Below are 21,347 nucleotides of genomic sequence, written 5' to 3' on the forward strand. Positions count from 1 at the left end.
CCTCAGCAAGGAGGGGAAGGCAACAGAGAGCAGTGAGTGGCTGAGGCTCCCTCAGGAACAGGACAGGGGACAGGATGGGGATGCTGGGCCATCTTCCTGGGTTTTACCTCCTGAGGAAAGCACAGGCGTCCAGGAGCGCTGTGGGACACAACAGAGCAGGAGATTCAAACACTGATTTCTTTTTTTTTTTTAAACCAACAAATTGATGTCTAAATCAATAAATAAATGAAGGAGGATACTAAGAGTTTTCCCTGCCCTTCCCCCCACCACCGTGAGTACTTGTCACACTCACATTTTCCCCCGCCTCCGTAGTCCTAGCAACTGCAGTGTCCCAGGGAGCTCAGGCACATCTGGTCCTCACCAGCCAGAGCACTTCCTGCTCTGGCCTGAGTGACAAAACCACCCCACCCCACTTGTCTCTTATTGAATCAAACGTCACGCTCTCAAGTTCACAAGACACTGGTGGTCCTCTAACTTCTTCTGGAATGTGGGTAATTAATGTATCTTCATGCAAATCTGTTCATATATTCATTCACTCATTCATTTAAAAATGCCTGCTGAGTGCCTGCATTGTGAGAGTCACTGTGCTAAGTGTGCTGGGACACAGCATGGACAGACAGGCCCTGCCCACAAGGGGCGTATAGTCTATGCAGTCCTAAGCTGGCTGCTCACAAGAGTAGTCCTATAGCCCTATTTCTCAAAGTGTGATCCTTGCCTGTACTGCAGTGACCTGAGATGTTGGTCAATACAAAACAGGGTTTCTCAACCTTGGCACTACTGACACTTGGGGCCTGATAACTCTTTTGTGGGGGGCTGTCCTGTGCATTGTTAGCAGCATCCCTGGCCTCTACCCACTTGACAACAGCAGCACCCCCTAAGTTTTGAAAATCAAAAATGCTTCCAGGTATTGCCAAATGTCTCCTGTGGGTAGTAGAGACACACCGACCCAAATGTCCCTAGTTGATAAACACTGATAAAGAGATTCCTGGCCCTACCCCATCCCTGGACCAATAGCACCCCCAATGCCTCTGAATCTCTGGGGGAGGGACCAGGAGCAGGAATCTGGATGATCACGGTGCACAGTGGAGTCGGTACATGCTGAAATTTGAGAATCATCACCAGGGGCCTTACACCCTCTGTAATAGCTTGTACATATTTTTAAACAATTAAATTATAATTAATACATTTTCATAGTTAAAAAGTTTTCCTACATTTGAATTTTTTGAGAATTTATACTCTCTATGGTTGGTATCTATGGTAACTATCAAGAAACCAGATTTTGTTATTTCTCAATGCATATGTATGTATACACATTTCATTTTACTGAATAAAATGGATTATCAGTTTCCAAAATTTTCATGATAGTAACTATTGGCATTATTAAAATGTAGCATATTACATACTGCTTTATTTTATTCTCTAATTCTTTTGCTTTGTCAATGAGATTGTCATTTCCTGAAGTATAGAGATATTATATTGCCTCAACATCGTTACACCCATCTTCATTCCTAGAACGCTGTTTGGCCCTCAAACCTTGACCTTCCCCCACGGTGACTTCTAAGGCCCACTTACGGGAGGTTGAGCACCGTCTCAGATTAGCAACAGCCATGACATACTGTGGCCCCAAATATTTTTCATATGTCGTTTTGCCATGGAGTCTGGCCAGACACTCAGTGTTGTCATTGAACAGAAGGTTTTTGGTTTCAGACTGGAACAAGCAAAACTTCCCTGGGCAGTCAGGTCCATTTCTTCCAAACAGGGCCTGTGCCAAAAGGGCAGACGGTAAGTGAACAGCAAAGAAAACACAAGAGTTTATGGATTAGGAGAGTCCAGTGGTGTTTCTTCCATCCAGGACCAGTTCTGGGAAAACCATGGGGCAAAAGGAGCTGAGTTCTAGAACGTTCCACCTCCTTGGCTGACTCTTCTCCTGTCCACCCTCCTGGGGACAGTCCCACCCTGAGCTCCACACCATTTCTAATCTCATTTCCTGCCATCTTTCCTTCCTTCTAAATCTGTGACCTCTTGCCATAGAACTCATGGGTGACTAGGTGACAGCTGAGAATTTTTGAGATCTGCCCCCAAAAGTTGACCACCTAGAACATTCTAAAATGCCAGCTCTCTCAGACGGGCAGTCTGAGTAGGAAAACCCAGTGGCTATCCCAGGCAGGTGCCTCCGCCTCCCTCAGCCACAGCTCCTCCTCTGTACCCAGGCTCCCACGTGGCGGGCTGTGAAGGCAACACCTTGATGATGGCAGATCTCGTACCAGCACCAGTGAGCACGCCATAGTAAGGGCTCAACAAGTGCCAGTTATTGTGGCTGTTATTATTATTCCAGGGCCATTGTCTTCAAAAGCACACCTAGAAACATGATTTTGTAATGTAAAAATAGAAGTTCTAATAGAGAATCCCAGATTTTAATGAAATTTTAGGATTTCCTTCTAATCACTTTCACATAGACAGCCCTAATCTATGGGACACGTTCTGATTCTGTAGTTTCAGAGGCCTTATCATTCAGTCAGCCCAGGCTCAGGAAACATCACCAGAATAAAGCACTCTCTACCGAGGCGTTGTGGGAAGAAGGCTCCATCACTTCCCACACTTGCCTGGAGGATAATAGGAGGGAAAAGGACAGTAACCAAGCCAGGCAGTGAACACAACAAGCCCAAAGGCACAGAGACTCAGGGCAGAAGTTAAGTCAATCCCTGGAAGCTCAGAGTTGGAAGCCTCTGTTGTTCTGTTGAGACTCTGGGCAGCCCCACAGCATGAAGCTAATACTGTCACCACCAACTTCAAGCAGAGGGACTAGAAAGAAAGGATGAGTGGGCTGATTCATCAAGCTCTGTGATTTCCCCATCACAGGAGCTTGCACAGTTAAGAAAGAGCTGGAGGCCCTGACAGTCCATACCTGTTGTTGGAGCAGCACCTGTTCAAGGCGTTCTACCTTATCTTGCCGAGATACCACAGCATGATTTGGAGCCACAGCCAGGTGGCAGCTCCGAGCCTCAGTAACAGGCTTCCGAGTGCCATCGAGGCACAGCAGCTCAAAGTCCTCTAGTTTCAAATCCCTAGCCCACGGTTCAGTGTTCTTTCCTGGGGAGAGAAAGAAGTTGGCATCAGCCACTCTCCCCTGCTTAGAGAAGCGGTCTGTTCTGGGTGGGTGTGACCATCCCACTGGCCTCTCAAAATGCACACACTGAGGCTGTGCTGATGTAAAGGAGAGAATGAAGCTTTGTCCTGCATAATCCATACATACTTCAAATACATCAAGAATTAGTGCTGTGTCCACACAAGGGAATATTATTCATCAATATAAGGGCTGAAATTCTGACACATGGTGCAACATGAATGAACTTCGAAAACATGATGCTAAGTCAAAGAAGCCAGACACAAAAGACCACATGTTATATGATTCCATTTATGTGAAATGTCCAGAACAGACAAATCCACAGAGACAGAAAGTGGATCGATAGCTGCCAGCGCTGAAGGAGTGGGGAGGGGATTCTTTATGAGCTGATGTGGGTGTTCTAGAGCTGGGCTGTGCTTGTGGTTGCACGACTCTGTGAATCTGCTGGAGACCACTGAATTGTACACTCTGAATGAGTGGATCTTACAGAATGTCAATTGTATCTCAATAAATCCGTTAAAAGTTCTTTTTTAATTTTTAAAAAAATTTGATAGTGTATTTAAAGGAAAAATATACAGGTCAAGACAGTCAAGACAGTTTTAACCCAGGAAAGCAAAGATGGTTTTACTATTAGAAAATATAAAAATACTTATATTTAATATATAAAGCGAGAAAAGCCATATGATTATGTTTATAGATGCAGAGAATACATTTGATAAAATTCAAAACCCTTCATCTATGCCATATTTTCCAGTGAGTTCCAAAAAAAGGATAGCTGGTTTATGTTCCAGGAGAAATTGTTTTCTCCTTCCTCGCATATTCAAATGCTCCTAGTAAACACAGAAAGGACAGGAACTTCTATGGGTTTATTAAATATGTTTAGTCAATTCCAATAAAATACAGCTGTAAAGTACCAGAGAACATTAAAATTAAATTCAACATCAGTGTGATCCCTGGAGGTCACTTTGGTTGAACAGTTCATAAATTCTAACTGTAATCACTGCATGTCTACGTGTGTTCATGCCCCTGTTTGTCTCTTTTTGCCCTCTCCCCTTAAGAAAACACGTCATTCATTCTCTTGTCTTCCTCTACTTGATATAGAGATAATTCCAAATTTACATGTCTGGCCTTAATCCCTCTCCTGAGAGACGTGGGGAGGGGCAGGAAGAGAAGGCAGAAGTGACTGCGACTGGAGGAGGGGGGCAGAAAGTTGAGGCAGTTCTTTCTGAGGGAACAAAACAGCAAGTCATCTGCTGAGCTGGGGGTGGGGATGCGGAGTGGTGCCTGAGGGGAGAGAGGTGGTTTGGAAGGTAGCAAATGGCTGAGAGCCTTGAATTCAGTAATTATTTTTTTCATCTAGAGATCAGAAAAGAGAGTGATTGTTCAAACACTGTCTGGTAGATTGTCTTCCATCATCTGTATCTACTGTGGTTTTGTCCCCACTAACTCCCAAGGAGTTTCCAGACCAAGGGCTCACATGAGACTGAATGAAGGCCTCTACTTCCCTTTTTAAAAAGGGGAACTTTCTTTTTTATTATGGATCACAGTCATTATTATTGTTATTACATTACTATTTTTATTAAACCTCCTGCTACTGATGCATGGGAGGAGGCAAAATAAAAATAAAAATAATAATAATAATAAATAAATAAATAAAAAGGGAAACTTTCTTCGCATATTGTTTTTTAGTATCATCCACACTCAGTTTCCTATAGGCATGCATGATCTGGTGCAGGCAGACGGTGTGTTTCTGTAGTTGACAAGTCAAATCCAGTGAGACATTTGCTGCTGAGTGTGGCTGGAAGGTGTGTGTGTGTGTGTGTGTGTGTGTGTGTGTGAGAGAGAGAGAGAGAGAGAGAGAGAGAATTCAGTTTCAAAATCAATGTGATAACCACAGATTTACCATGTTGCCAACTGAGGTAAAGAATCAAAAGTCTGGAAAATGTCATACTACCTTCCCAACTGGAAATGCGAATATAGGATGTGTTGTGATGCCAAAGACTCTACTTTGAAGGAGAAAGGGAAACATCTTCACCTACCATCAGTGTTCTCCACGACAGTGACGTCTTTCAAAAATGCAACATCTCCAGCCTTGTCAGCCAGGCACCTAAAATGTTCCAGAAGATAAACACATCACCAGAAAAGAGAAACTATTAGAGTTTTTATAAATATGTGTAATATGCATTCCAAAAGCTGAAACATGGAAGTAAACATGTGACAGATAAAGACAAATGTTTGCAGGAACTTATGGTTTAAAATGGTAGATTGAACACATATGTGTACGTTCCCTCCTTCTAAAATCCCAAAGTGACATTGATGAGATTTTTTTAAAAGCAATTCATCCATAAAAGAGAAAGGGAGAGAGAAGATAATAATGATAATGTTTGGAAGTTACAGAGCAAATGGATGGCAGTAACTGACCTAACAGAGCAAAGAGAGCTGTACCATCAGCTGGAAGGAGAGGAGGTGCAGAAGCTGATGAGCACTGTAGAGCTCCAGAAATGCTCAGTCATCAGAGGTACTAGGCACCATCAAAAGTGGCTGAGAACAAGAACACTGGGTAGAGCGTAAATAAGATGCAGTGTAGGACCCTTATATCTCTTACAGCTGGGAAACTGCTCCTCCCTCATCCTGGCAGAACAGTTAAGCTTTGTCTACTGGGGAGGTTGAACCTGAACAAAACTATGGGCTACAGAACAGAACACAGCTGAGGACAGAGGCACAACATTGAAAACAGAGAATGGAGTAAAAAGTCTACATCCAGGAAGGTTAAATCACAGCACCATTCCCCCATTCAGCTTCCAGAAAGCTGGCTGTCAGGACTGCACCTCTCAAGAAGCAGACAGCAGGATTTCTCCTCTGGGAATTTGTTCAACTCCAGTAAAATACCTACAGATTCTGTTATTTGGATGCCCAGTATGAAATGACACAGACCAACTGACCTACAATGAGGCCCGGTACTTGCCAAGACTTGGAAACTGACACAGAGCTAACAGTCACCTCCAGTGCACTCTTTTTTTTTTAACACTTCACTCTTAAATATGGACAGCCAGAGACCATCAGGTACTTCAAGAAAAAAACATAAAAAATGGAGGTCAAAACAATTACACTCAAAGGATACAGAGACAATAAATGGGAGAAAATAAAACTTTAAAATAAAAAAAATGCTACAATTAATATCATTAAAGAGATTAAAGAAATGTTTCATGCAGCATTCATGAAACAAGAACAGGAAGCTCTACAAAAGAAAAACAGCCGAAATACAAAAATAGTTCTTAGAAAGTAAAAAATAATAATTATAAAAATTATCTTAAATGATATAAGATTAGAAGACTAAACTGAGCAAGTATCCCAGAAACTAGAATATAAAAAACAGTAATAAAAAATAAACAATAAGGAAATCAGAGGATAATCCAGCAGAATCTATAATTTAAGAATTAAAGTTTAAAGAGAAATAGAAGGATGGAAATTATGAAACAGAAAATAAAGGAAAATGTCCCAGAGCTGAATAACTTGAGTTTCCAATCAAAAAGCATCCACCAAGTGCCCAATCTAATTAATTAGGAGAAGACTGACATAAAAAAATATCATTATGAAGTTTTAAAACACCAAAGATAAAAAAAATAGCTCAAAAAGATTTCAAGAAGAAAAAACTCATGTACAAAGAATTAGGTATCAAAAATACTACTAGATTTCTCAACAACTCTAGAAATTAGAAGACAATGAATTAATGCTTCTAAAATTTTGAATTTGCCATATTTTTTATCTTTTCTTCTTTCTATGTTACATTCTGAATAATTTTTTTACATATCTTCCACTTCATTAATTCTCTTTTTAGCTGTGTCTAATCTGTTAAACTCATCAATTGCGCAGTTAATTTTAATTGCTGTATATTTTTCCTTTCTAAAAGTTTTATTTGCCCCTTTTAAAAAATGCTAACTTTTTTTTGTTGGATCTTGCTTCTGATGACTTTTTTCTCCTGTATACTGGTTAAAATTATTATAATCACCTTTTATTGTCATTGAAAGAATATTTTTGAGCAGTCTTTGAAAACTAATCTGAAGATGCTGTCTTCCAAACAGGTATCCTAGAAGGACCATTAGTCTGGGACAACTTTTAAAAATATTTGTAAGCTGATAATTTTGAACCATCCCAGGAAACGCAAGTTTGAATCACAAATTCATGCAAGAATTGGCTCATGGTTTCAGTTTCTCAGGGACGGTGTTCTTCCTGTCTTCCTCACAGCTGGGCAATGTGAAGCACTGGAAGTGGGCATGGAAGTTACTTCTGGTTCAGTCTTACCTTAAGGGTGTATGTAACCTCTTGGGGTCAAGCAAGTCTGTCAAACAAAGAGTTTCCATTTTCTTTCTGAATTTCTATTCTCCCTCAGATTTTAGTCTGATAATTCCTCATTATCTTGTCTGCTATTAAACGCTTTTAAGATCATGTGTGTGTGAATGCATATGTGTATGTACTTAATCCAGCATGCTTGCTTGTTTTTAGTGGGAGAGATGGTCAGAATAGCCTAATGCTGCCATTTCCCAGATATAGAAAACCTGTCAAAATTTCTAGGAAAAATGTTTTCCAACCTAGACTTAGTTATCTGGCCAAATGAAATCATTTCAAAGGTAGACTAAAGATGTTTTCAGGCATGTAGATACTCAAAAATAGCAATTCCCATTCACCCTTTCTCAAGAAGCTGCTGGAGGATGTGTTCTGTTCCAATAAAACCCAAGAAAGCAAAAGCTATGAGATCCAGAAAACAGACAATCTAACATGAAGTAAGACACAGGGAAGTCCTAGAATGATGTTCAAGGGAAATGCCAGGACCGCAGACGTGCAGGTGACTAGAGAACAACCAATCTGGACTAGAGTAGGAGGACCGAAGTCTGCAGGAGCAAAATTTCCAGGTAGATGATGGAACTGGGAAGGCACCAGTGTGTGTGTGTGTGTTGTTGTTGTTGTTGTTATTGTTAGGAGATTTACACTGCTAGCAGAGTTTTGAAATTACTAATTTTTTTTAAAAAGCATGGAAAATTAGACAAATAAAAAATAAGATATCTATGAACTCTAGAGTAAACAAAAAGTTTGTACCATAAGGGAAATACAATCTTGTTATGCCACATATTTAATATGAGAATAATGCCCACATCATCATAACAATGTAAGCTCTGAATATGGGTGTTAGAGAGAGGTGAAGTTTGTGGTTGTGGGGCAGAAGAGGCTCAGGGGGCAGTAGGAGAGGCTAGATCTTGTTCCATAGTAGAAAGTCAGCAGAAAATAGCGGAAAGTTAAAAATTAAGAACCCAGCAGTATAAAGATGTTAGAAATATAGGGATGAATAAAACTTCAGGTTCCAGCTCCTAATTATTTTGTTATAAATTTCCCCAGTCTAGATTCTAGATATAATTTGAACAAAAGACAAAGCACTTTCTTCTAACATAAATAGGAATACTAAAGTGTAGGTGTTTCCAGTGGAGTAATACCTTGCTGCAGGTCTGAAAAAAGAAATAGGACCACAAGATTCCTTTGGACTCTTATCAGACATGTGTCTATTTAACATTTTTGAGTGGAATCACATCCCAGTTTTTCCATTTGCAAATCCTTAGTCTCTTTGAGATATTTTTGTACATTCACAAAACGTTTTTGGGGTTTTTACAAGTCATTCAGAGTATAGCAAAAACTACTTTTGTATCATCCCATCACTGGAGCAAAGGCTACTGAATTTATATTTAACTCAAAGGCCACATACTCTTTCTCAGGTACATGACACCCTCTGGTGGTGAAATATGCTCATGGCGAACAGAGAAAAAGCAATGGGGGAAGATCCTCTTTGCACCCTTCAAACCCGTTGTGAATAGTTATCATAAATCGCTAAGTGCTTATAATTTGTGAATTCCGAAAACTTTTGGGAGTTTTGTTTTTCACTTCACTACTGGAGAATAACAATGCAATGCTGCTTTCTCTTTGCCATTTCTAAGGCCAAAGTCAAAGAGAAAAGTGAAAGCGTTAAGACGTAATGGTGACCTCGGTGAGGGGAGAGGATGGTGGCTATGGGAAAGAAAATTCCTCCCTATTAGACTGAATTGTAGAAAGTACGTAGAATACCACATACGCTACCTACTTGATTTTGAGGATGAGGATGCTGACACCCACTAAGGTCGACTTTGGTTTAAAGCCACAGGGAGGACCACAGCAGAGCCGCAGTGACAGCCTCCATCTGGGTGGTGGGTGTAGTGGAGAGAGCCCTCACTGGTGCCGCCCATTAGCACACCCTCAGGGTGACCCCTGGCTCTGCTGTGACAGGCCACATCTGACCCCTTAGACCTGCAGTGCCAACATGCTGATGCTTAGTCACAGACTCACCTGAAAGCCCCGGTGTAGCCATAATATCTCTCGTTGCTGTTGGGCACACACTTATCCTTACCCTCTTCATTGCCAATACACAGAGCACAGAGATTGGAAGTTGGGTCAGACCCAGGGGCACAGCTTTGACTGAAGAATTCACCTAAACAGAAGGAACATGGGAAGTCAGCTCTTCCAACCTGAGTCAATGTAAGTGGCCTTTACCTAACAGGAGACACAGCTTGGTTTCAGTTCATTATATTGCCCAGGACAGATAGAACACACTCACTGCCACAGAAAGTGACATTTTATAACCAACACAGGACCCACCAGAAGTCAGGAAAGCTTCAGGCAGCAGGCACTGACAGGAAACCTGACTGAGGCTGGGGAAGAGAGCTGTGAGCATGCAGAGGGTCCCATCATCACAGCCTTGAGCTGGGGACTCAGCTGATGAGCACGAAGGCCATCTCTAGCAGGGCCTGCTGGCTGCTGGGATCTGATTCTCCATTTTTCTCAGTAATGGAAGCCCTGCTTTTTACCAGGGAACCTGGCTCCTTGATATAAAGACTACAGTTATCAGATGCCCCATGGCCAGTATAGCCATGTGGCTAGGTACCAGCCGGTGAAACAGAAGCAGGAGTGTTGGGTACCAACTTCTTAGAAACATCCTTAAAAGACATTTGGCACATGCCATGGCCCTTCCTTCTCCTCCCATTTCTTTATCCTCCATGTGGAATGCAGAAGCAGGGACTGTACCTCCAGGTGTGATGGGGACCATGAGGAGATCTTGAGCATGGAAGCCACAAATGGCAGAGTGACCAGATGTTGGAAGCCCAGGTCCCTGACCACATTGTCACCATGTGAGCTCTGGATATCTCACCTCTACACTCTACTTACATTTGAGGGAAATGAACTTACTTCTTGGTTAAGCCTCTACTATTTGTGGGGGTTTCTGTTCCTTGCAGCTAAACCTAATCTGAATTAACCCATCGTGTGATTTAACCAAAGGAAAGAAGAAATGAAGGTGACATGAAAGCCCTGCCCACTGAGCAAGTGTCACCCATCATCAAACTCCTGCAGTCCCTGCCGCTGGAAAAGCCACACTATGTGCAACCTCGGGAGGTTTCCACAATGACCTAGCAGCCACCCTGCAGCTTGGAGGCTACCATGGGGCTTGGTGAGAGCAGCAACCATGTGCACTGCCAGAGAGGAGCAGAGCTACATGGATGCCCCAGCCAGGACCAAAAACCCATTCATAATGCAGGAGTGCCCTGCCCTAGGAAACACCTGCACACAAGGTGAGCCACAGCGAGAACCTGCCACACACCTCCACGTCACCGGGCCCCCAGCAGGCAAGGCACAGTTGTGCTGACCAAGGTGAGTGTGGAGTGTGGTACGGAAAGAAGGCCCCAGAAGGAGGCAGAGCCAGGCCCTGGAGGTCTTATGCAGTTTCCTTTACAGTGTAGAGTAAGCAGTCAGTTCGGTTTAGTAACAAAAGTCACCTTTCACAAGGCAAGCAGGAGTCTTTCCCCAAAGTAGGAAGCCAAGTCCTATGAGGAATTTAGATCTGGAGCTCCAAGAGGTAAAAAAAAAAAAAAAAAAAAAAAAAAAAAACATTCATACTTCCTGGAACCTGCACCCAATCTCAGGGTTCAGAGAAACAGGCTGATATTCTAATTTTCTATCTTGGGAGAGGGCAGATGGGACATGGGAAGCTTTGTGCAGGGAACCTCCAGTGCATCCACGATTCCAGGAGGCAGCCACAGGGAGACCTGTGGGCTACAGTAAGCTTGCAAATCCCATGCCCCTCCCTTCTCTGAGTTTCCACAGCACCACGTGCCTACCCCTCCAAGATGACCCACCACAACACCCTCTGGACACCTTACCAAATTTGCAGGAGCCTGTCTGATTGAAAAGCAGGCCTATGGGGATGTTCCAGCCTGCAGTCCTGCCCACGGCGGTATGGCAGGACTTCCTGCCTTTCAGAGAGTTCCAGGTGAGGTCAGCCTCTGATTTCCTAACCGCGGCCACAGCCAGATACCCTAGCATGAGAGACAACAGAAAAGCACGTCTTAACATCCCGTAGGCCCGACATATATGGATTCTAGAACAGCTGTCTGCAACTCAGGCCAACATAGGTCAAGAAGCATCACCAGGTGATAATTAAACCCAAATAACTGGCTGTTGTTAGGTAGACCGAAAAAGCTTAAGCTGCTGCCCCATGTTGAGGTAAGATCAATCTGGGCTATGAAATAATAGTGAAAAAAGCTGATCCTTTAAGTGATTATACAGGACTGTCCTCAACCAGCCACATAATGTCCCTAAATTACGAACCAGCAATTCACCTTTAGACGTGAACTACTAAAGCAACAAACACTGAACAAGAGTGACCCCAACAGTGCATAAATTACCGCCTGCACTACGCATCAGGCAAGAGCGATGACGGCCACCAGACTAACTACTGTGTGGATGTAGGGGAGCATGTACGTCTCCAAGGACCGCCCTGTGCTGAGTCTGAACCAGCCCTGCACTGTGAGGGTTAACGTGGTTGCTGTCCTCCTTCTGACATAGGGCACCTGCCAGACTCCCAGTGAAGGCCAGTGCCAAGTCTCTTCCAAAGCTGAGTGAGCACCAGCTCTGGTGAGCAGGTGCGGGTGGTGCACACAGCACTGGATTCAGCACAAGAGACCCTGGTTCAAGGCCAGGATCTGCCACGATATTATCTACAGGAGGGAGTGAGATCCTGGGCACTTGATGACTCTCTGGGCCACTGTTTCCTCATCCACATAAAAGGGAAAGTAATACCCTCCTTCCACACGATCAAGACGCGATATGTAGCTGTATGAAAGGTCTCCGCCAAGTGTGAAGGTTGATATAAACATTAATTATAATTATTCTTCCATGAATTATTTGCATCCCTCATGGCTTCTGCAACTGTGTCTCTTTCTGTGAGTTTTTTAAAGTTCCCACCACCCATTCCTCCAGCAATAGGAACTTACTCTGGATCCTGAAAGTGACTGATTCCAACTCACCTTCCACTGCTCTATCCACACAATCAGGTCTGTTGTTTGTTCGGGATTCTGAAAGAATAAAGACAAGTAAAATGTCATTAAACACTCAGATATATTGAGAAATAACAAACTTTTAAATCTCAACAATGCAGAATCAAATCCAAACAGACTGTCCCAGCAGTTCCATGCAGCAGAAATGCATATATGTGTTCACCAGCATACATGTGTTCACCAAAATACATGGACACAGATGTCCATAGCAGCAGTATTCACAACAGCCACCAACTGGAACCTACACAAATGCCCATCTACAGTTGAATGGATAAATAATTACCATAGAGTCACATAATAGAATACTATACAGCAACAAGATTGATTAGTCTACAACTGCGCACTTAGACAGATGAGTACCACAACATACAGTTGAGCAAGAGAAACCAGACATTAAAAAGCACATGCTGCGCAAGTCCTTTAACGTGAAGTTCAAAAATAGGCAGAACTCATCTATGAACTTAGAAGTTAAGAGAGGGGTTGCCCTTGCAGGAGTGAGGGAGCTGATGACAGGAGGACACAAGGGGACTCCTGAAACCTGTGTCTTCATCTGGGCACTAGGGCATGGGAGTGCACAGTTTGTGAAATGTCACTGAGTTGTACACTTATGTACAGTTTTCTGTATGTAAGTTATACTTTACTAAAATCTTTTAAAAAATTAAGAAGAGGAAACCAGTCTGTGCTTTGTCAGTTCTCAACACAATAGGCTCTGTGGGCAACAAGGCCCCTTTTGTTTATTCTTTCGCCTGATTTTCCTGTTCGAATGTATCCATCCGTCTTAACATCTTTACCTGGATCCACTAAGTGGGATTACTCTCCCCTCCCCCCATGACCCAGAGGGTATAAACCAGAAAGGAAACTAATTCTGCTTACTTTGGTTCTCTGCCAGGACAGGCACCAAACCACACTTGCCCGCAGTGTAGATAAATCCTCCATCCAAACTCATGGCATCAGCTTCTCCTTTCTGCAAAGACAGAGCACATCAGCAGCACTGCAATGAGCCTGTTTCCTATCCTGCCTGTCTTGTCAGCTCTCTGAGCGAATGGCTTCATGGCAGGTGTCCCAAAGAAACAGCAGAAAGGCACAGATTAAACTAAGCACCCTAGGGCCGACCCCGCGGCGCACTCGGGAGAGTGCGGCGCTGGGAGCGCAGCAGTGCTCCCGCCGCAGGTTCGGATCCTATATAAGGATGGCCGGTGCGCTCACTGGCTGAGCGCGGTGCGGCTGGTCACAAAAAGACAAAAACAAAAACAAAAAAACTTAGCACCCAAAAGAAACACCCTGTGCACTATTTTCTGTCAGCGCCACTTGCCTTTTGTTGTCAATTCAATGGTAAAGACCATTCACTAATCCTCTGACCTCTGAACAAAATCCTTTTTGCACCCCAGGCACTCTTGGGACACCTTCCTGGACCAGCCTTCCTCACTGAGGACACAGACGGGAGCAGCTGGCCACGTCTACTCTCAACTCGTTAGCACTACATGCAAAGTGTCCAACGAATGAGCAAAGTTCACTAAACTGCCATCAGAATGAACAAGCCCGCACTCCAACGCAGGAACATAGATTCATCAAGATTGTGAAACTCCCTCTTTGGCTCAGCAATATATTTTTTTACAACTATATTAAAAATAATTGGAGCCGTGGACAAAGATTTCTATTCAACAATGCTCATCATACGGTTATTGATAATAGCAAAGTAAGGGGACAAAGAGGAATAGTATCATGACTAAACGGAGCCACATCCACATAAAAGATACCCTGAGACCATTTTTTAAAAATGTTTTCTAAGAATAAGTATTCATGTGGGGAAAATGCCCACGATATACTGTTTAATGAAAAAGTCTCAAAAGCTGCATAATTGATAATCCAGTACTGCCGCATGCCTATCCGCGAATGTACAGAGAAGTCCCGCAAAGAAGAACTACCCAAACTTGAATCGTCGCTACCTGCCTGCGAGGTCACAAGTGGTTTGGGGGCGCGGGGGGAGGGGGTTGGTTGGTTTGTTGTTTGTTGCTTTGTTTGTATTTTATACATCATACCTTTCCATATTTGCCAAATTACCTACCATAATCCTGAGTTGCTCTTACAATCAGAGGAGTGGAAAACCCGCAATATAAACCTGCCCCCGCTGGCACGTGGTGCACGGCCCGAGCACACCCTTTCGGCCTCCGCGCCTGGCTTCACTTGAAGCGGATGCCATGACCTGGGTCTTCTGAGGAGCCCGCCGCCCCCTCCCCGTGCGACGAAGGCCGCCTACCAGGATGAGCGCGATGCAGTCCTCCGTGGTGGGCGCCGTGGCGCAGGCCACACTGCCGCCGCTCGCGCTGCTCCACCTACTGCACTTGCGCTGCTCCTCGTCGCCCACGGCACACCACACGACCCGCGCGCGCCGGGCAGCCACGGACGCCTCACCTGCGGAGGGACGACCGCCGCGTGGGCAGGGAGCCAGAGCCGGGTTCCTGCTTAGCCCCTGCCTGGGACGGGAGCTGCCTCCTCCCCCAGAGGTGCAGATGTGTGGAGACACGTGCCCTCTCCTCCAACCCCTTCTGCTGGCCCCAGGAGCTCCCTCTGGGGCTCATTTCTGTCTGTTCCTTTGGAGACCTTCCCTGGCTTCTCATCCATCCACCCATCCTTAGTGTAATGATGTGACTAATGTCTCTGTCTCGGGATGAAAGGTCCATGACACAGAGCCAGTGGGAGCCCCAAGAGACCGCCTACGGGGATCCTGAGGCCAGCCCTGACCTCCTTTAAGGCCTGCAGTCACCACCATCAAGTACAATGCAGCCTCTCGGTTCACCTGGACTCCTACCCCAAGCCCCTCACTAGAGGAAGAACCGTGGCTGAGTTCACTCACTGTGGTATCCCCAAGCCAAGTTCAGAACCCAGGCACAGGGGGGTATTCCACCAGCCTCTGGATTCATCCCAAGAGGGGCCCTAGCTCTCCTGGTTCATGCTCATATTTCTCACTTAATAGGAGGCAAGTTGATTCTTCTCTCAGGGGGTTACACACGGGGGCATACAGAAGCATTAACCAGGTGGTGCAGCATTCATTTGGAGACAACTCTCACAATGCTAAATGCCCTGACTTGATTGGCCAAAGACACTCACACCTGCATCAAACCTGCCACAATGAAGACCCCACAGTGGCCAGGAGACAGAAGAATGGCCACCACAAAGCAGAGTCATGCCACCCCCAGATGGCCTCACCCATGGCTCACCAACCATATGAGGTGGCCCCCGGGGCCCTGCCAGGTGCACACTCACTTTCCCTCAGGTTTTGGATGGCAGTGTAGTAGCCGAATCCAAGGTACAGCCCTGCATCTATGCTCGAGGGGATCCTCAAAAGGCCAAGGGCAGAGTCCTTGAACAGCAGGTCCTTCTGCTTGGCAGGGGAGCCAAAGAGCTGGAACGCCGGTGATTTATTTTTTCCAAAATTGTCCTAATTAAGAAAAAATAGAATTATGGTGTCCTGTGGTAAATAAGGAGGAAACAAAAAAAAAAAAAACGATGTTGGAAAAGAATATCTGGAACTTTGGGATGATTCTCAGAGCAGGAATCTCAGTTGACACCCTCCTGCAGAGGGACTGGTGGCATCCCAAAGACACAAGCTCAGCTATGGCTTATTCTTTGGAAAGTTGCTGGGCTCCAAGCACCATAGAGTCCTGAGAATATTACTTCTACTCCAGCCATGAGATACTGTCAGTTGGTAATGCTAGAGGGGGTTTTATGTTTCTGCTCTCCAGAGTACAGCCAGGGCAAGCAGTCCAGTGAATTAGTGAACTACTCAGCAGTGAGCCTACCACAAGGACTTCTCAAGTGGCAGAAGTTGGGGAAAGAAGGGACCTTCCTCCCCACCCCCCCCCAAATCCAAGCAGATGGGAGGACTGTGGGGCGATACCTGTGCCTGGCGGAGAAGCTGCCAGATGGAGTCCTCCTTGCCGTCCACACTTCGGGCCACAACGGCGTGAGAAGGGACCCGGGCCAGGTTGCACTCCTTGAACTTGTCCACGGGCTTCCGGGTGTTGTCTGGGCAGAGCAGCTCGTACTGGTCCCTGTCAGCCTCATCCTGCAGGTCCTCTGGGGGAGAGAGTGGGGAGCCCAGGTGTGCCGACTCCAGGCAGCAACCATGAGCTGTAGTTTCCCTTTTCCCCAGAATTTTGAGCTGAAGGAGGGACATCTTACACAGCTGACAAAACTGAAAGGCAGTGAATTGCTCCAGAACCTTCAGAAAGATAAAGATGGCAACCAGAAAGCCTCGGGGGCCAGCGAACGCCCTGCTGGATGGCACTGGCCACCCCGAGGTACTAGAGCAGCTGCTGCTGGTAAGCCAAGGAGCCAAACCAGACCCTATCTGTTTCCATGGCAACTCTGCCTGGAAAAGTCACATTATAGAGACAAGTCCAGGGGCCACCAAGGGGTGTCTGGAAAGAAGAAAGATGACCAAAATGTTAAGGCAGGAAATACACTGGGTGTATCAAAAGAAGGAAAAAGAATGCTTTTATGAGTGAGTTCAGCCAAATTTTGGAACTGTTCATCCATATCATGTATAAGTTAATTCAGATTATTTAAAGCGACAGAAACCTGGCCAAGTCATTTTATGAAATTAGCACAACCTGATCAAAATCAGAGAAAGAAGTACAGGAAAAAAGAATTAAGGACCTATTTTACTTATGAGCATAAATGCAAAAATTACAAGTAATATATTAACCAACTCAATCTAACAGAATATTTTAAAAACTAATAGATCAGGATTAGGGTTTATCGGTTTATTTCATTAACAAAAGAATGGCTGAACATCAAAAAAGCTAAAGTAATCCACCACATTCATGGACTAAAGGAGGAAAACCATGAGATCACATTAGTCTTAGTAGAAGTAGGAAAAGCATATGTGTGTTCAACATCTACTTGTAATTAGTTTTCTAGTTTCAGAAAAATAGTAATATAGGGAACTTGGTAAAGTTATCAAATTTGATAAATGCCATTAGTCAAAATATCTACAGCAAAATTACACGAAAAGAAGAAAACTTAGATATTCACTGCAAAATAAGAAACAAGGCAAGGATGCCTACTATAACATTGCTAAAATACAATACTAGATATCTGGATTATACAATTTACAAAAGAAATAAGAGATGTAAACATTGGAAGGAAAAAAACAAACTCATAGTTAAAGATGATAATCCTCTATGTAGAAAAGCCAATAAAACCAACAGAAACTAATAAAACTAACAAGAGAGTTCAGAAGGGTAATGAGCTACAAGACCAACCTACAAAAATAGAATGTTATCCTCATTAGCAATAACCAAACATAAAACAATATAGAATATAAGATGATAATAGCAACTAAAACCATTAAAAAGTTAGTAATTAGCCTTGCCAAAAATGCATGAGAGCCACAAAGAGAAAAATTTTAAGTTGTATCAAAGGAAATAAAAAGAGGTGTGATCAAATGGGAAGGGAGACTTAGCGTCATTGTGGATTGGACAATTTAACATTATAAATATGTCAATTTTTCATGAATCGATTTAAATTCAATACAATCCTAATCAAAATTAAATTATGACTTTTTTAGCAATTCAACAAAATAATTCACAAATTTTAGCTAAGAATATTTGAAAATGACTAGCAAAGTGAGAGGGGGTGGGGGTATCTCTATTTCTCTCTTTCTCTCTCTCTCTCTCTACCAGATAGGCGATATCACTGAAAGCCAGGAGAATAAAAAAGCTCAGAAACTGAAGCACATGGATATATACAAATTTGGTGTAGAATTGGCTCCACGTATCAGTAGGATAAAGATAGAATTATTTATAGTTGTTATTGTAAGGAAAATTGCCTCACTGAAAGGGGCGGGGAGGAAGGCTAAAGCCAAATCCATACCTGATTTCCTAGATAGAGTACATATAGACAAATGTAGGGGTGGAGGGGAATCTTCAAATCTTATTTCAGGAAATCATGATTTTGGTATGAAAAAGGCATCCTTAAAAGACCCCAAACCACAAACCAACAGGGTGAAAGTGATGGGTTTGAGCCAATCAATATCAAAGATTTCTGATTGACAAAGGGTGCTATTGTCAGATTTTTGACTGAGAAAAGATCTTACTAAAGTCTAAAATCAACAATGGGTTGATACCTAGATAGAAGGAATGCCTATCCTTGGGTCAACATCATACAGAAATAAAGCATGAAACTCAACAGAAAATTAGTCAAATGTTACAAAATAAGAAACCCAAATTACTAGCAAATATATGGAGATGATCAAACTCACTAGATGTCAAAGAAATAAAACTTAAACCAACAATGAGATATCTATTGCTTTACAGCCATCATTTGGACAAAAAAATATGAAATTCAAAAATACTCCAAACTGAAGTTATGGGGAAATGAGAACACTTGCAGAGTGCTGCAAAGAGCGTCATTCCAGACGGCAACCTAAGGTCCTGGGTGGATGTGGGGGCTGTCCCTGGCGATCTCGAGTGGAATATGGTGGCTCTCTCTCCATTAGTCCTGGATGCAATGTGTTCAGCCTGTACATACCCTTCAACTGGGCTTTAGTGTAGGTCCCTGAGGGACATTGTCCAGCAGGACAGTAAAGGAACACCAATAAGGGAGTCAGTCACGTAGTTATGTGTGGTGGAGGGAAGGAGAGAACAGCTGTCCATCACTATGGTGAGATAAGTAAAACATGTTGATGTATTCCCTGGAACATTCCTCAACTGTTAAAACAAGTGAACTGGACACGTATATGACACAGAAATATCTAAAACAACACGCTGAGTGGAAAATCATAGGAACAGCATGGTTTCTAATGCTCAGTAAAACCTCTGTGAACTCAGAACCCAGAAACGCAAACCAGCACTACCCATTTTGCAAGACCACATACATCTCAAAAATCAAACCAACAATGAGCTATTTATTGCTTTACAGCCATTAGAGGATATGATCAAGTACCTTGGCATGGACGTCTATGAGGTGGAAGAGCAAGGCAGTGGACATGGGCAATTTAAAGAAAACCGATTATTTTAAATATGAAAGAGCATAAAATACACAGAAGAGCTGTGCCCATAAGCAATCTTTATAACAGTGTGCTAAGGGGAGTCTAATTAGCTCGATACTCAGAATCATAATAAGACAAAAGAGAGCAGTACCATAGTTCCTCCCCCTGCTCTTACCAAACACTGTACTATCCCTGATAAAAGCCACATCTCCAGCTCCTTCTCTCAAACACCTGTGAAATGAGAAAGCACAGAGGGTGAGCTCGGGCAGCGCCTTCCCAATCCCTTCCTCCTGCCTCCCTGCAGAACAGTGGTCCTGGTGCTAGGCCCCTGTGGGTGTCTCCTCCCTGGAGGGTGGGATCTGAGGCTCTGGGGCACCCCAGCTGGGAAGGTGGCCAGGGCTCCCTCCAGGCAGATTTACAAAGAAGGGCTCAGGTGCTGACCCCCACCTCATGCTCTGAGGATTGAGAAAGCAAAACATTTTTTCTATGTAAAAGAGAGTTTTGAAGCTTCTAAACCAGAGGGCAAAGGCTTGGGATCCCTGACCATGGCTCTTTCTCTCAGGACTGAGTGTGAAAATGTGCCCTGGCTGGTGGGGGGCCGAGGAAGCCTCCCTCTGCAAAAGTGCCTGAGCCCTAGGAGACAGAATGGGAGATGGGGAGCTCAGCCTTGGCATGGGACAGGGAGGGTAGAGGGAGCAGATCACACAGAGTTCACTGTCCTCCAGCTCTGAGGAGGGGCCCAGGTGGGACAGAATGATATCAACCTGGACACTGCGGCTGTCCTGCCACACTGGAGGCCCGGGACTGGATGTCACATGATAAGACTCCTTCAATCCCGCTATGGTTGGGAGGGGCAGAAATTAGCAGAAAGAACCCAGGACAACAGAGGAGCAAAGTCAGATTTGGAGTTCTCTGAGGGGACAGAAGGGGCCACAGCCAAGGTGACTGCCCATCAGGCTGGTGTTGGGTGGGTGGGGGGGCACAGGTGAGGCCTAGGTGCTGAACAAGGCCAGCACCCTCTTTGGACTCAGGCTCTCTATCTGTACAGCAGTAGGAGAACTGGACTTCTATGGTCCCTGCCAGTAGGCTGGCCTCCATTTGGGGCCAGAGAAAAGGCCTCCTGCGCTGAGGCCACTGGGGAGAAGAGGACAGTATCACTCACCTAAAGGCACCAGAGTAGCCGAAGTATGGTTCCGCAGAGGAGAAGGCACATTTATTTGCCCCTGTCCCTATACACAGGCTACACAGGTTGGGGAACCGTTTTCCATCCACACCGGGAACACAGCTGGCTGAGAAGAACTTGGCCACCGCTGTTGAACACAGAGAAATGGACCACCACAGAGTGTGAGCCAGCCCTGGCCACAGCCAGTTACACCTCCCAGCCTGTGCTCCACTCCTGCAGGACAGCCTCGGATATGGGGTTGGGAGCTCAGAGAGATGCACCTTTGCTGACAACAGACTCTGCTGCCACCTCCCGAGGGTGTAAAGGATCCAGCCAGCATGTGTTTCAAGCTGTTTAACCTCACTCCACCTTGGATTCATCCCACACGTTCACCTATGTGATCCCAAAGTGGCCTTCACGTGCAACAGGAGCAGAGACCCCTGCCTGAGATCACCCACATCCCCCAGCCATCTCACCTGCCTCAAGGGGCTCAGGTGGCCCTGTCCAGTTCAAGAATGGACGAAGAGTGCCCACAGGGACGTTCCACCCAGCGGTCCTGTTGAGGCCTGTGTGGCAGGACTTCCGGCCTCGTAGTTGGTTCAGCTGAAAGCCACTGTCCTTCTTCGCTATGGCCACAGCATAATAATGGGTTCGAGGTTC

The 21,347-nt window shown here is 44.6% G+C and overlaps 1 protein-coding gene across 1 annotated transcript in view; it reads right to left on the reverse strand.

The window, feature by feature from the left end:
* Window positions 1–21,347, reverse strand: part of LTF (lactotransferrin) — a 29,271-nt gene continuing 7,924 nt past the window's right edge. Inside the window, exons 4-17 of the mRNA XM_063114436.1 lie at window positions 21,164–21,346; window positions 20,688–20,835; window positions 19,701–19,756; window positions 16,430–16,608; window positions 15,796–15,970; window positions 14,789–14,943; window positions 13,405–13,495; window positions 12,502–12,549; window positions 11,356–11,511; window positions 9,491–9,632; window positions 5,164–5,231; window positions 2,906–3,090; window positions 1,573–1,762; window positions 1–138 (exon numbers count right to left, since the gene is read on the reverse strand). Coding sequence (XP_062970506.1) covers window positions 104–138; window positions 1,573–1,762; window positions 2,906–3,090; window positions 5,164–5,231; window positions 9,491–9,632; window positions 11,356–11,511; window positions 12,502–12,549; window positions 13,405–13,495; window positions 14,789–14,943; window positions 15,796–15,970; window positions 16,430–16,608; window positions 19,701–19,756; window positions 20,688–20,835; window positions 21,164–21,346 — 1,811 coding nt within the window. The 3' untranslated portion in view covers window positions 1–103. The remainder of the gene's footprint in view (window positions 139–1,572; window positions 1,763–2,905; window positions 3,091–5,163; window positions 5,232–9,490; window positions 9,633–11,355; window positions 11,512–12,501; window positions 12,550–13,404; window positions 13,496–14,788; window positions 14,944–15,795; window positions 15,971–16,429; window positions 16,609–19,700; window positions 19,757–20,687; window positions 20,836–21,163; window position 21,347) is intronic.

The sequence above is a fragment of the Cynocephalus volans genome, chromosome 11 (assembly GCF_027409185.1).
Source record: "Cynocephalus volans isolate mCynVol1 chromosome 11, mCynVol1.pri, whole genome shotgun sequence".
Lineage (NCBI taxonomy): Eukaryota > Metazoa > Chordata > Mammalia > Dermoptera > Cynocephalidae > Cynocephalus > Cynocephalus volans.